This window comes from Oncorhynchus mykiss, chromosome 12 (assembly GCF_057628025.1).
Source record: "Oncorhynchus mykiss isolate SJ-2025 chromosome 12, ASM5762802v1, whole genome shotgun sequence".
NCBI lineage: Eukaryota > Metazoa > Chordata > Actinopteri > Salmoniformes > Salmonidae > Oncorhynchus > Oncorhynchus mykiss.
This window is the reverse complement of record NC_143033.1, coordinates 85399300-85412318: the sequence shown is the minus strand read 5'-3', so window position 1 is coordinate 85412318 and position 13019 is coordinate 85399300. Positions and strand designations below refer to the sequence as shown.

General features: G+C 41.8%; 2 protein-coding genes across 2 annotated transcripts; both read left to right on the top strand.

Annotated features, from left to right (window-relative positions):
* Positions 1–1151: 1151 nt before the first annotated feature.
* LOC110538626 (uncharacterized) lies at positions 1152–8364 on the top strand. Its single transcript, XM_021625564.3, has 12 exons — positions 1152–1774; positions 2171–2372; positions 2508–2540; positions 2759–2877; positions 3016–3124; positions 3244–3282; positions 3871–3924; positions 4096–4329; positions 6060–6166; positions 6247–6412; positions 6512–6590; positions 7112–8364. Exons 1-12 carry the CDS (start codon positions 1707–1709, stop codon positions 7639–7641), a joined length of 1740 nt encoding a protein of 579 aa, XP_021481239.3. The 5' UTR covers positions 1152–1706; the 3' UTR covers positions 7642–8364.
* An 847-nt stretch (positions 8365–9211) lies between these two features.
* Positions 9212–12934, top strand: LOC110538630 (elongin-B). Its single transcript, XM_021625567.3, has 4 exons — positions 9212–9672; positions 10937–11071; positions 11345–11453; positions 11702–12934. Exons 1-4 carry the CDS (start codon positions 9670–9672, stop codon positions 11812–11814), a joined length of 360 nt encoding a protein of 119 aa, XP_021481242.1. The 5' UTR covers positions 9212–9669; the 3' UTR covers positions 11815–12934.
* Positions 12935–13019: the final 85 nt, after the last annotated feature.

Below are 13019 nucleotides of genomic sequence, written 5' to 3'. Positions count from 1 at the left end.
GCCTATGTAAGCTACTGTAGCCTACCATTTATACAAGAAATATGTTGAAATGATATCACTGGAGTCATTGCAAATCAATTTGTGCCACTTGTGTAGTCTACCTGGAGCTGGCAAACTGATTTAATAAATAGCCAAAACTCAAGTTTATTGTTGTTGTAGCCTTGTATTATTAATGTCCATGTTTGGTTAAGGAAAATGGAAGTCATCAATTGTGTGTCATCGTCACAGTTCTATCGCAATTGCTGATCAGCTGTTATTAGAATGCATTAGATTGAGGGTAATAGTCTGTCAGATTAGGTTACAGATAACAACAGTCAGTGGTTTTTATATATTGTTTTAAAAAGCATAGGCCTATTCAATTCATATCCATGTTATTAATATTCGATTCAGTGATTGAAATTATAACCCCATCCTCAGTAGCCTATTCCAGAAGGGAAACAGTTCCTACATCGAAATCACCTCCCTATTCATGTTGAATAAATTAGTCTGACAATTTGAATTTAGCAAGCTGCTAAATCGTTCATTTTACATATTGCCTAGGTTACTGTAGGCGATCTGAAATTAGGATGTAGGCATATCATGTGCTGTAGTCTATCTGCATCTAGCTAACCAAACTATGACAAAGTTGAATTACAATCATAAACCCATATTTTAGTTAATAGGTCTAGCCTATGCCTATTGAAATGATGAGTCAATCTCCCAAATAGACCATTTATAACGGTTTTTAGTCTTAACATCTGGCACATAATGTCACAATTGCCAAACATTACAATTATTAATTCATCCGAGTGTTTCTAGCATAGAGATTTCGAGATCCTCTGTCCAACTTTCATCCCTCAAACTCTCCTGTTGGATTTATCTATAGTTATGCACATTGGTGGTTCAAGCCCTGAATGCTGATTGGCTGAACGTGTGGCATATCAGACCATATACTACAGGTATGACCAAATAATTGTTACTGTTCTAATTGCGTTGGTAACCCATTTATAATATCAATAAGGCACCTCTGGGGGTTGTTGTATATTGCCGATATACCACGGCTAATTGCTGTATCCAGGCACTCCACGGTGTGTCGTGCCTAAAGAACAGCATTTAGCCGTGGTATATTCGCCATATAGCCTACCTCACCTCCCCGGGCCGTATTGTTTAATCATAGCAGTCAAATTAGTTAAATCGTCATCCATTGATGGAAAATTATCTGTCGATTTTAATGAGGGCGAATTATAATTGCTCTTGTAATTTAAATTCCTTTATTAGTCACTTTAACTCTCAATCATTTTCATGGCAACCCGAATTGTTCTTCTTACGTCGTTACAATTTACGTTGATAATTCCTTCTTAATTTGCTCGATAATGTTACGCAAAAGTTTTTTGGGGGCTAAATGTGGCAACTTCCCTTGCTGCAGAAAAAAAAAACATGTTGGGCTAGTTGTGTGCGGGTTTTGAATACCTGGCAACCGTGAATAGTGGCGTTTATGAAGAGCATTTTATATTTGCCCATTTTGTGAAGAACATTTGCAATTCACACTCCGACCTGTGAAAGGCAGCAATACGCAACAAAAGTGTGTAGTCTGCCAGAAAACTACACTAAGAAGAACAACCCGTGTAAAAAACATTAACATCCGGCGGCATCATCACCTCTGAGAACGTTTAGTTAGCTAGTTGTGCCTCGTATTTTATTTTTGTTCATTTCACACAACGACAAAAATGCCAACACTGTGTTCAGCATACAACTGCAAAAATCGCGGTCCCAAAGCTGATGTAGGATTTTTTAGGTACGTTATACCGTCTTGCTCGAGAGACACGTTAACTTTATTAGCCGTGGTATATCGGCTATATACCACATACCCCAGAGGTGCCTTATTGATATTATAAACTGGTTACCAACGTAATGAAAACAATAACAAGTATTTGGTCATAACTGTGATGCCTTAATACGGGGTACGGTAGATAGCTATGGTATTGTTAGCTAAAGTAAAAGTTATAGCTAGCTTGTACAAATAACGTTAGTGTGCAAGAAAAAACCAATGACAAAAAAGCTTAATTAGCTAGATGATATGTTCTGTTGCGATACTGTTCTCTTATAAATCTACATACATCATTTATGGATTTACTATTCATAATTTGATACTTTTGTGATACCAATTTGCTGGTAATGTTTCTGGTAACAGTTTCCCCAAAAATGACCCTGAAAGACGCAAGCGATGGATTATTAATATGAAGTGGAAAGACTGGAATCCGCAACACCACCACCGTGTGTGCTCCATTCACTTTGAAGACAAGTACATTTGCCGGATGGACAAACGTCAACGTCTCACGCCAGACGCAGTCCCGACCATTTTTGACTTCCCAGAGAACTTTCAAAAGAAGAAGGTACACTGAAACAAAAAATGTATCTAGCGAGATACATCCCAAAGTCAGAACTAACTACACAAATAATACGGTTTATGATTACTAGATGTACAATATTTTAACGTGTGATTTAAATTAAATGTGTTCCTTCTACAGGCATCCATCCACCCACAGAGTAGAAGAGCCAGGGTAAGGTACTGGAAGAGGCGAATAAACTCCTTGGCTGTATTTGGCATCCCACATTGCACATTAGTGTCCATCTTGGTATTGCATTTGATGTAACTCAGCTATGTTTTCACTTGCTAAGTGAAGCATTGATATGTAAATGCATAGCCTACACACGGTATGTTTAAAGTACATGCGTCCACGCAGTAATGGTGGTCATTATCTTTGTTTTTGGCATGCAGAGTGATGGGTTGCCAGAGAAGTATACTGCTGCCCATGCTGTTACAGTGGCTGAACCGGTCACAACACCAAGCCCCACCATCACATCAGAGACGAGCAAGCTGGCTAAAGACAATACTAAGTAAATAACCTTGTGAATTTAAGTGAAAGTTAAATTTGCTCTTTTTGGAATGCACAACGTCACTGTAGAGCAGAATGGTTTCTACCTGTGTTCTAGTTCTTGCTTTTTCAATTGTCAACTTATATTTTGACGGATCAGAGCTCCAGAAAAAGTTACCTCTTCAAGTTGGTATATCCATGTAGATGAAGAAATCCAAATGGCTGAATCCCTCCCAGGTTTCTTCCACAGTGATTACTGTCTACCACACGTGAGTGGCTCTATGTGGTCTGATTGGACTGTTGCTTTGCCAGATATACAGGAATTATTTACTGTTTTTTTGCATTATGTAGATATTTAATAACATTTTCCTCATATTGATCTTTGCAGAGTATTCGCTGGGGATTCAAAGATGATGTTGCCCCGAAGGTACGTTGTTTGCTCACTGGAATAACCTGTAGCTTATGCAATATACCAATAGCTTATGCTAAGAATTTGATAAACAATGCACTTTGGGCCTCCCGGGTGGCGCAGTGGTTAAGGGCGCTGTACTGCAGTGCCAGCTGTGCCATCAGAGTCCCTGGGTTCGCGCCCAGGCTCTGTCGTAACCGGCCGCGACCGGGAGGTCCGTGGGGCGACGCACAATTGGCCTAGCGTCGTCCGGGTTAGGGAGGGATTGGTCGGTAGGGATCTCCTTGTCTCATCGCGCACCAGCGACTCCTGTGGCGGGCCGGGCACAGTGCGCGCTAGCCAAGGTTGCCAGGTGCACGGTGTAGCCTCCGACACATTGGTGCGGCTGGCTTCCGGGTTGGATGCGCGCTGTGTTAAGAAGCAGTACGGCTGGTTGGGTTGTGTATCGGAGGACGCATGACATTCAGCCTTCGTCTCTCCCGAGCCCGTACGGGAGTTGTAGCAATGAGACAAGATAGTAGCTACTACAACAATTGGATACCACGAAATTGGGGAGAAAAAGGGGTAAAAAATAATAATAAAAAAAACAATGCACTTTATTTTCAGGTGGCATGTGAGAACATGGAGTTCCAACTTCCACCCCTCAAGCACATAATAGAGGTAATGAAGGATGTGTAAACTTTCAGTCTCTAATACAGGGTTAGGGATAGAGCCTCCAAGTTGATCATTGATTCAATGGTCTGTCTTTTTCTAATATGTCTCACTCTGGATCGAAAACCAATAAGAGTGTCATTAAAACAGTACTATACATTGTCTCCCATTCTTACCCAGATCACAGAGGCATGGGAGTGGCTGGGTATGGACATTAGAGGGCCACTGCCCCTAACACCGAACGGACACCAGTACGTTCTGACCTTGACAGACTTCTATTCCAAATGGGTGGAGGCCTTCCCCCTGAGAGGTTGTAGCTCTACTGAGGTAGCGCAGCATGTCGCTGAAGTCATCTCTCACTTTGGCTTCCCTTTTGGAATCCTTGTTCGACTAAAGAGGAAGTTTACCAGTAAGGTGAGGCAAAATATATTTTGTCACATACTTACTGTTACACATACCTTGCAACAATCTTGAGGTTGGTTCATATATGCACTAGCGGTCAATAGGTCCAGAGTGGTTCATTAGAGAATCGTACAGTGGGGCAAAAAAGTATTTAGTCAGCCACCAATTGTGCAAGTTCTCCCACTTAAAAAGATGAGAGGCCTGTAATTTTCATAATAGGTACACTTCAACTATGACAGACAAAATTAGAAAAAAAATCCAGAAAATCACTGTAGGATTTTTAATTAATTAATTTGCAAATTATGGTGGATAATAAGTATTTGGTCACCTACAAACAAGCAAGATTTCTGGCTCTCACAGACCTGTAACTTCTTCTTTAAGAGGCTCCTCTGTCCTCCACTCGTTACCTGTATTAATGGCACCTGTTTGAACTTGTAATCAGTATAAAAGACACCTGTCCACAACCTCAAACAGTCACACTCCAAACTCCACTATGGCCAAGACCAAAGAGCTGTCAAAGGACACCAGAAACAAAATTGTAGACCTGCACCATGCTGGGAAGACTGAATCTGCAATAGGTAAGCAGCTTGGTTTGAAGAATTCAACTGTGGGGGCAATAATTAGGAAATGGAAGACATACAAGACCACTGATAATCTCCCTCGATCTGGGGCTCCACGCAAGATCTCACCCCGTGGGGTCAAAATGATCACAAGAACGGTGAGCAAAAATCCCAGAACCACACGGGGGGACCTAGTGAATGACCTGCAAAGAGCTGGGACCAAAGTAACAAAGCCTACTATCAGTAACACACTACGCCGCCAGGGACTCAAATCCTGCAGTGCCAGACGTGTCCCCCTGCTTAAGCCAGTACATGTCCAGGCCCGTCTGAAGTTTGCTAGAGAGCATTTGGATGATCCAGAAGAAGATTGGGAGAATGTCATATGGTCAGATGAAACCAAAATATAACTTTTTGGTGGTAACTCAACTTGTCATGTTTGGAGGACAAAGAATGCTGAGTTGTATCCAAAGAACACCCTACCTACTGTGAAGCATGCGGGTGGAAACATCATGCTTTGGGGCTGTTTTTCTGCAAAGGGACCAGGACGACTGATCCATGTAAAGGAAAGAATAAAATGGGGCCATGTATCGTGAGATTTTGAGTGAAAACCTTCCATCAGCAAGGGCATTGAAGATGAAACGTGGATGGGTCTTTCAGCATGACAATGATCCCAAACACACTGCCCGGGCAACGAAGGAGTGGCTTCGTAAGAAGCATTTCAAGGTCCTGGAGTGGCCTAGCCAGTCCCCAGATCTCAACCCCATAGAAAATCTTTAGAGAGAGTTGAAAGTCCGTGTTGCCCAGCAACAGCCCCAAAACATCACTGCTCTAGAGGAGATCTGCATCGATGGGCCAAAATACCAGAAACAGTGTGTGAAGACTTACAGAAAACGTTTGACCTCTGTCATTGCCAACAAAGGGTATATAACAAAGTATTGAGAAACTTTTGTTATTGACAAAATACTTATTATCCACCATAATTTGCAAATAAATTCATAAAAAATCCTACAATGTGATTTTCTGGATTTTTTTTCTAATTTTGTCTGTCATAGTTGAAGTGTACCTATGATGAAAATTACAGGCCTCATCTTTTTAAGTGGGAGAACTTGCACAATTGGTGGCTGACTAAATACTTTTTTTGCCCCACTGTACAAGGTGTTTTTACATGTATTCATGTTTTAGATCAACCTTGCATTAAACAGTCATCTGAAGCTGAGGGGGTTCTCTCTCTTATACCGTCATCGGCAAGTTGGATCACTGGATCTGGCCACACAAACCTTGATCAGCAGGTTTGTGTTTTAGACTCATTCCTTTATATGGTTTTTAATTTCATACTCAACTTTGACCATGGTTGCCTTCACCCCAACAGGATGGTGTCTGATCTTGTGAAGGACCATCCAGACAACTGGGATGTCTGCCTCCCTGCAAAGGTGTTCAGCCTGTGTTTCAAGGAGCACCCCAAGACCAAGCAGAGACCTTTCTCTCTGCTGTGCTGCAAAGGACCACAGCCGGTCACCACCCCTAGGGATCTGTCTGTAAGTTTACTTTTTAGTTATAGCTGAACTCTTATCATAATGGATTGCATTTCAATTGAATGGGTGTGTTTCTGCCTGTCCTTTTTATATTTCCTACAGTTCAGTCCTGCAGAGCTCAGAGAGAGTTCCTTTGCAATCGAGTCAAATCAAGAGGGTGGGCATGACACTGATCCGCAAGGTGAGCACAATCCCTGTACAATACGACATATCACACACTGTGGTGATGGTTAAAGGGATACTTCAGGGTTTTGGGAACTTCCCCTGTGTCAGATAAACTTCTGGATATAATTTGTATGTCTCTGTGTCCAGTATGAAGGAAGTTAGAGGCAGTTTTGTGAGCCAATGCTAAGTAAAAAAGGAAATTGTAATGCGATTTAAAAACAATGAGTACAAGTAATGAATCAATGTGCAGGGGTACAAGGTAGTTGAGGTAATATAATATGTATTATACAGGTAAACACTCTTGGTAAATAGTATGGTCTACAGCTTATCGTGAGGCATAACTCGGGCGAGCAGAACCTCGAGACTTACTTACCAGCTGTTCACTTTCCTAAAGAGGTTTGAGAATAACTTTGTCAACATATCTATTGTTCAAGTGAGTATTTAGTGTGTTAACTGTTCTAAATTTTAATTGTCTTGTGTTATGTTACTAACATAATCGTAATTTGTTGATCATATTGTGTTTATCTTTTATTACAGACATGGTTGGCATTGAGTCTGGAAAGGAAACAGCTGGAAAGAGCACTATTACCAGGGTCTCCTTTTTAAGGAGCAACACTGAGAGTAACAACACTGACGGTAACACATATGGTCACCCCGACCGTCTCACGGACGGTGACCCGGACGGTAGCACGGACGCTAACCCCGACGGTAGCCCCGACAGTAGCACGGACGCTAACCCCGACGGTAGCACGGACGCTAACCCCGACGGTAGCACGGACGCTAACCCCGACGGTAGCCCCGACGGTAGCACGGACGCTAACCCCGACGGTAGCACGGACGCTAACCCCGACGGTAGCACGGACGCTAACCCCGACGGTAGCACGGACGCTAACCCCGACGGTAGCACGGACGCTAACCCCGACGGTAGCACGGACGCTAACCCCGACGGTAGCACGGACGCTAACCCCGACGGTAGCACGGACGCTAACCCCGACGGTAACCCCAACAACAACCGTAACACCAACAGTGAGCGATCCTCTGAAGAACATCATGCCATGGAAAACTGAATAATTTATTGGATGTGCGCTTTATCGGGGGTGTAGTTTTTATTTTATCATTTTGTTTAGAAACACTTGTCTTTTATGGTTGTTTGGCTGGTGTACTGCGTCATGATTGTTACACAGGAGGATGATAGGAGTTTATGAACCAACTGGATCAATTCAAAATCAGTCCAAACATCATGCATAGCAGCATAGATGATGGAATAGTGATATGCTTATCCTAAAAGCAATTTATTTTTTTCCCCCAGTAAATGAATCCAAACATGCGTTATTGTAGTACATTATTGTAGTATAGACATTTTCACATTACATTATTGTAGCATATACTGTAGATATTTTCACCTTACTTGATCTTGGAAAAATCCACTTGAATGCTCCCCCAACTGGTAATTAGTAGTTGGAAACGTATCGATCATCCCTGAGCTCTGACTTCTCCCACATGCTGACCTTTGACGTCACGTACTAAGAAAATTACTTCCATAACAGCATTTGTCAGTTAAATGCAACAGAACATTGTTTATAAAAAGCCATCTTGTTTTTTAACACTTATTTGTTTACAATCATGGTAGCTGTACATTTTATGGTTGACGCAGTTTGTTGGCCATTGGCCAATCGGCGAGTTCAAAGCTTGTGAATGTATCGAACTGGTATTTACGACATCCCAGCTGGTAAATACTACCTTCTCCAATTGGTTATGAACGCAGGATTATTAAAGGAATGTTGTTTTTATGCCTTGAATAGACTGAACAATTTGTTTATACAAAGATACATTATGAAGCATGCATTTATTATGGGTCCCTTCATTGTAGAGCATGCCGGTGTTGGACAAATGTACAATTATGAAATATTCTCAAAACAAAGCTTGAGTTTTCACTTCACAGGCAGTGCTTTCGGACAGCTGGGGTCTATTCAGTCCGCCGATTCTGTTGCAAAACGTTTTTTAAACGAAACAGAATAGACCTCAATTTTCCAATAGAATTTACCTGAATATGGCCAATAAACTCTTGTTTTGGTTCTTAAATGGTAAACATCTCGCCAACTTGTAGTTCTAAAACCCGGTTATGAGTTACCTCTAGTTGGGGAAATAATAGGGGTTTGGAATAACTGCCTAAAATAAGGTCTGAGGAGGTCTTATATATTTTGTAATATGAGATAAGTCAGTTAACATGACCTTTATGAATTATGAAGCGTTGTGCTTTATTTTTCATAAATTCACAGAAAGTGACAAACTGTTGAAGATTCTCAGAACAAAACGTTAGATTTCCAAAACCTGTGTTAACCACAGACCTTATTATCGGCGTTTATTCAAAACCGCCATTAATTCCCCATAGGCTTTGGCTAACGAACCATGGCGGAGTTCGCAAAGCTAACCATCTTCTCCCCTTCTGCCTGTGGAGTGAGTTCATGCCTACAAAAATACGCCATTACCAGTTCTCTGAATACCCTCCGCTGTGGTATGGGTATGATCAGAGATATTAGATGAAGGAGATAGGAATCCTATTGTGCAGTGAGTGAGGCACGTATAAAGACCCACCCAGTAGACTGTTGACCAATCGCGTTGACGTTGTCTTGCTTCGTCGCGCTGTTGCTGAAATAATCGTCACGAAATCCCATCCCAAAATCAGGGTATGAGTAGAGAAACGTGCCTTTTTTTCTCCAAAGAACGTGGTGTCACGATTCCAAAGGTATACATTACAGATAGCAAGTTAATTATCGCACATATCGGAAAATATTTGTAATGTTGTACTTCTTGTTAACAAAATGCAAGCTAATGTTGAGTTTTTAGTTAGCGGCCAATTGACTCCCATTCACTCCTTGAAGGAGAGCTCTCCTTGTCCAAGAATCGCCCAGAAGGCACCGCGCTGTCCATTGACGTAGCATGGGCAACGTACACAATGGTCGTTAATACGATTTCAATGGTGTTTCCTAGCTCATAAAAAGTATCTCTGGTGTCATACACCACTGTTGGATGAGAGCGTTTTGTGATTCTCGCAGTGCAGTGTGGGATCGCGGAGGCGCAACCGACCGAGAGAAATGGTGAGTGAGGAAGAGATAAATAATATATTTTAAAACTGTGACTTGACATTCTTATGGCGTTTTGCTACTATGGTAAAGTAAATGTTGACATGTAGAAACCGTTCATTCCCTCCATTAAGACATGGTGGGAAACGCTTGATATGGACTCCTTTTGTTTCGCAGCATATTAAGCTAACGGTAACTAGCAAGTCCACAGTAACTGTTTAACTGCAATCAGCGTTTTGTTTGTCTAACTTGACGAGCTAATTCTAGCTAAACGTTCACTGTCTGACTTGTTAAAAGGAAGGAAACTAGGAAACTTATCCTAGATCTGTCTCATTTAGCTAGTTATCTATCCCTGGTGGCACTCGAACATACTTTTACGTTAGCTAGCTAGGTAACGTTAGCTACTGCCCAGATGGCTTGCTATTCGTTTGGTGTCAAGCGTATATTACCACACGTCACTGAAGCATTGAGTGAATGGGCTAGCTAGCTAACGTTGGCTGGCATCTACTACTGTTAGCAAACTGAACAAGTAATGCAATATTACCTAGTTTTTTTTTTGCTGACTAGTTAGCTACACAAACATTCTATTTGTTATTTAATTAGTTAGCAAGCTAACGTTATACAGTTGCCAGCTTGGTAACTAAAGTCATTTGGACATTGTGTATCCAGCATCGTTATGTAGCTAGCTAACAGTTAGCATTTTCCTCTTCAAGTTAAGCCTAGTCTTTTCAAACATGGGTGGAACTGGGATTTATAGTTGGTGGTGCGGTCTTTGCCAATTTACTTTGCATGATTCCCCCAACCTTAAATGATGAAACCCTGTTTCTCCCAAATATTGAAACCCATAATTTAACTGTACTTTACCCACGATCCTCCAGCCCTACATGTCGACATTATTGGGTCCGGCCCAGGCTTGAGGCCTTTAATTAGAAAGATGGCTCTCTAGCACTTCGAACGATGAACGAGCACATGTGGGGCTGTCACCCGGCTGAAGCCTATGGTGGCAGATTTGGCTGCTGTTTGCTCAGTTTTCCCCTCAAACGGGTGCATTGGTTCAAGAAAGGCTTCCGCATATACAAATCATAGGCAATTGACTACTAGACAGTGAATGAAATGTCAAAGGCTGCAGCACGTTTCACAGTCCTATTCCAGTGTTTATTGTTCACTGGTCTGTTAGTTAGCCAGCAAACAGAGAGAAACGGCATAGTGGTCCCTGGTACTAAAAGTTTGGGAAATTATTTCTATTATGTCTTATCTCCCTAACTTGCTGTTGTCATAGGATGTGTTTCTGATGATCCGGCGTCACAAGACGACCATCTTCACTGATGCCAAAGAGTCCACTACGGTCTACGAGCTGAAGCGCATAGTGGAGGGTATCCTAAAGAGGGCACCGGAGGAACAGAGGCTGTACAAGGTATATACAGTGCATACCCCTTGTGGAGGACAATTACAAAATGGGGGAGTAAGATATGGCCAGGCCAATGAAAGTCATTTGTTCTATTTTTTTTCTTCTGATGTAGGAACTCCCCAAGTTTAAGAGGAAGTTGATTTTATTAAACCCAAACAGTCCCCCAAAGTCTATTCTTCTCTTTCTCTCTCCTGCCCTCATTTGTGGTATGTGTGTGCATATTGACAAAATTGTGGTGTTACATATCTACCCTCGGCTCTGACATCTCTCTTGTATCAGGATGACATGTTGCTGGAGGATAGTAAGACTCTTGGAGACTGTGGCTTCACAAATCAGACAGCCAGACCTCAAGCCCCAGGGACTGTTGGATTAGCTTTCCGTCTCGGTGGTGAGTGTTAATTTTTCTGTTACGTAGTATCTGTCCCATGTTTCAAAACATTCACTCTGTTTTATTCTGATGTTGAGCTGCAAGATATGTCAGAATGGCTGTGAAATAGTTTGATAGTTTAACAGAAACAAATTGCAACATCCTTTCACCCCTAAGTTTATCCCTCTAATAATGCCTCTTGCTTCCTCTGTTTCCCTTTGATACTCTTTACTCTCTCCTTATCAAACAAATCTCTCCCTCTCTTTCAGATGATGCATTTGAGCAGCTGAGGGTTGAGCCCTTCTCCAGCCCCCCAGAGCTTCCTGACGTCATGAAGCCTCAGGACTCTGGCAGCACAGCCAATGAGCAGGCCGTGCAGTGAAGGAAGGAAGCAGGAAGGGAGGGACATGGGGGGGGGATCTGGGAAGTGGTGCTTTGGATTAGGTAGGCCGGCTTTACAGACTGCTTTAGGGTAACATGTGAGTGTACCTGTGAGATCTTTAACTTTGCAGGAAGAACATGAATTCCCTCTCACACAGGAGTATTTTCATGTTATTCCTGAACTAGGCTCACGCATGTTTAGATTCACCCATAAGATCCCTCAACAAACATGTCTAATTTGTCAGGCCACTGTCAGTAAGGGGGTTGGGAAAAATTGAAAAATGATTCATACCTCATTTAATTCATACTAGTCTTTTGGGGAGGCTGTCTTTTGGCTATGGTGGGGATTTGCGAAGGGAGTGGCTATTACATTTTTAGAATGCCCTCTTGCTGATTGCATTATTTTTCTTTCTTCAATATTAATATTACAATTTAGCGTTTTTTAATTACTCCTTGGGGTGGTAGTATGTGGCGCAACAAAGGGTTTGTGAGTTATTAGCTTATCTAGATAACATATGCATGACTGGATCTGAAATAAACACACAAACATGTTGATGCCATGACATAAAATGTATAGCAGAACACATGTACTTGCACACGCACACACGGATGGACACACGCGCACACACACAGAGAATGGTGTGAAGATTTACAATCATCAGTTTTTATTTCGGTGTGAAGGTATTAAGCTTTCCCCACTCTGGTTTTTGTTTGCTTGTTTCTTTACTTTTGAACCTTTGCACTGGAGTTCCTGTGTAATTTTGTTTCTCCTTGAGTCTATACAAAACTGTACCAATTTGACCCCTATCCCCCAAATTACACCGGTGGGGGGGGGGGGGGGTCTGAAGTGTAAATGGAAAACCTTCAGTGGAAAGAGACAGGAATCACTAATCTTTTGTGATAAACAAGCAAGAAGGTACAAGTTACTGTTGTTGAACTGAAATAGGTGTAAACTGTCTCAATTTGATTCATCAACCTGACTTTGGGGTGGTTGTCATGCCCTTTTTTAAGATACGATGGAAATGGTTCACCAACGAGCTCTTTTAAAACAGGACTTTATGAAACAAGCAACACGTGTAATTGTCTTGAGTTGACATAAAAAAAAAACATTTTCTTTGTCACCTCCTGTGTGGTATATTGTTAATGGACTCTGTGAAATGCTTTTGTGCCATTCACTTTACTTGGTATTTATCATTCATATGGTGA

What these genes read in the sequence shown, in the direction of transcription:
- LOC110538626 (XM_021625564.3), top strand. Translation starts at nt 1,707, where the DNA reads ATGCCAACACTGTGTTCAGCATACAACTGCAAAAATCGCGGTCCCAAA. An exon ending in CTGGCTAAAGACAATACTAA is followed by an intron (nt 2,878 to 3,015) that starts GTAAATAACCTT and finishes TTGACGGATCAG; the next exon opens with AGCTCCAGAAAAAGTTACCT. An exon ending in AGAGGAAGTTTACCAGTAAG is followed by an intron (nt 4,330 to 6,059) that starts GTGAGGCAAAAT and finishes TTCATGTTTTAG; the next exon opens with ATCAACCTTGCATTAAACAG.
- LOC110538630 (XM_021625567.3), top strand. An exon ending in AGGAACAGAGGCTGTACAAG is followed by an intron (nt 11,072 to 11,344) that starts GTATATACAGTG and finishes CTCTTGTATCAG; the next exon opens with GATGACATGTTGCTGGAGGA. An exon ending in ATTAGCTTTCCGTCTCGGTG is followed by an intron (nt 11,454 to 11,701) that starts GTGAGTGTTAAT and finishes CCTCTCTTTCAG; the next exon opens with ATGATGCATTTGAGCAGCTG.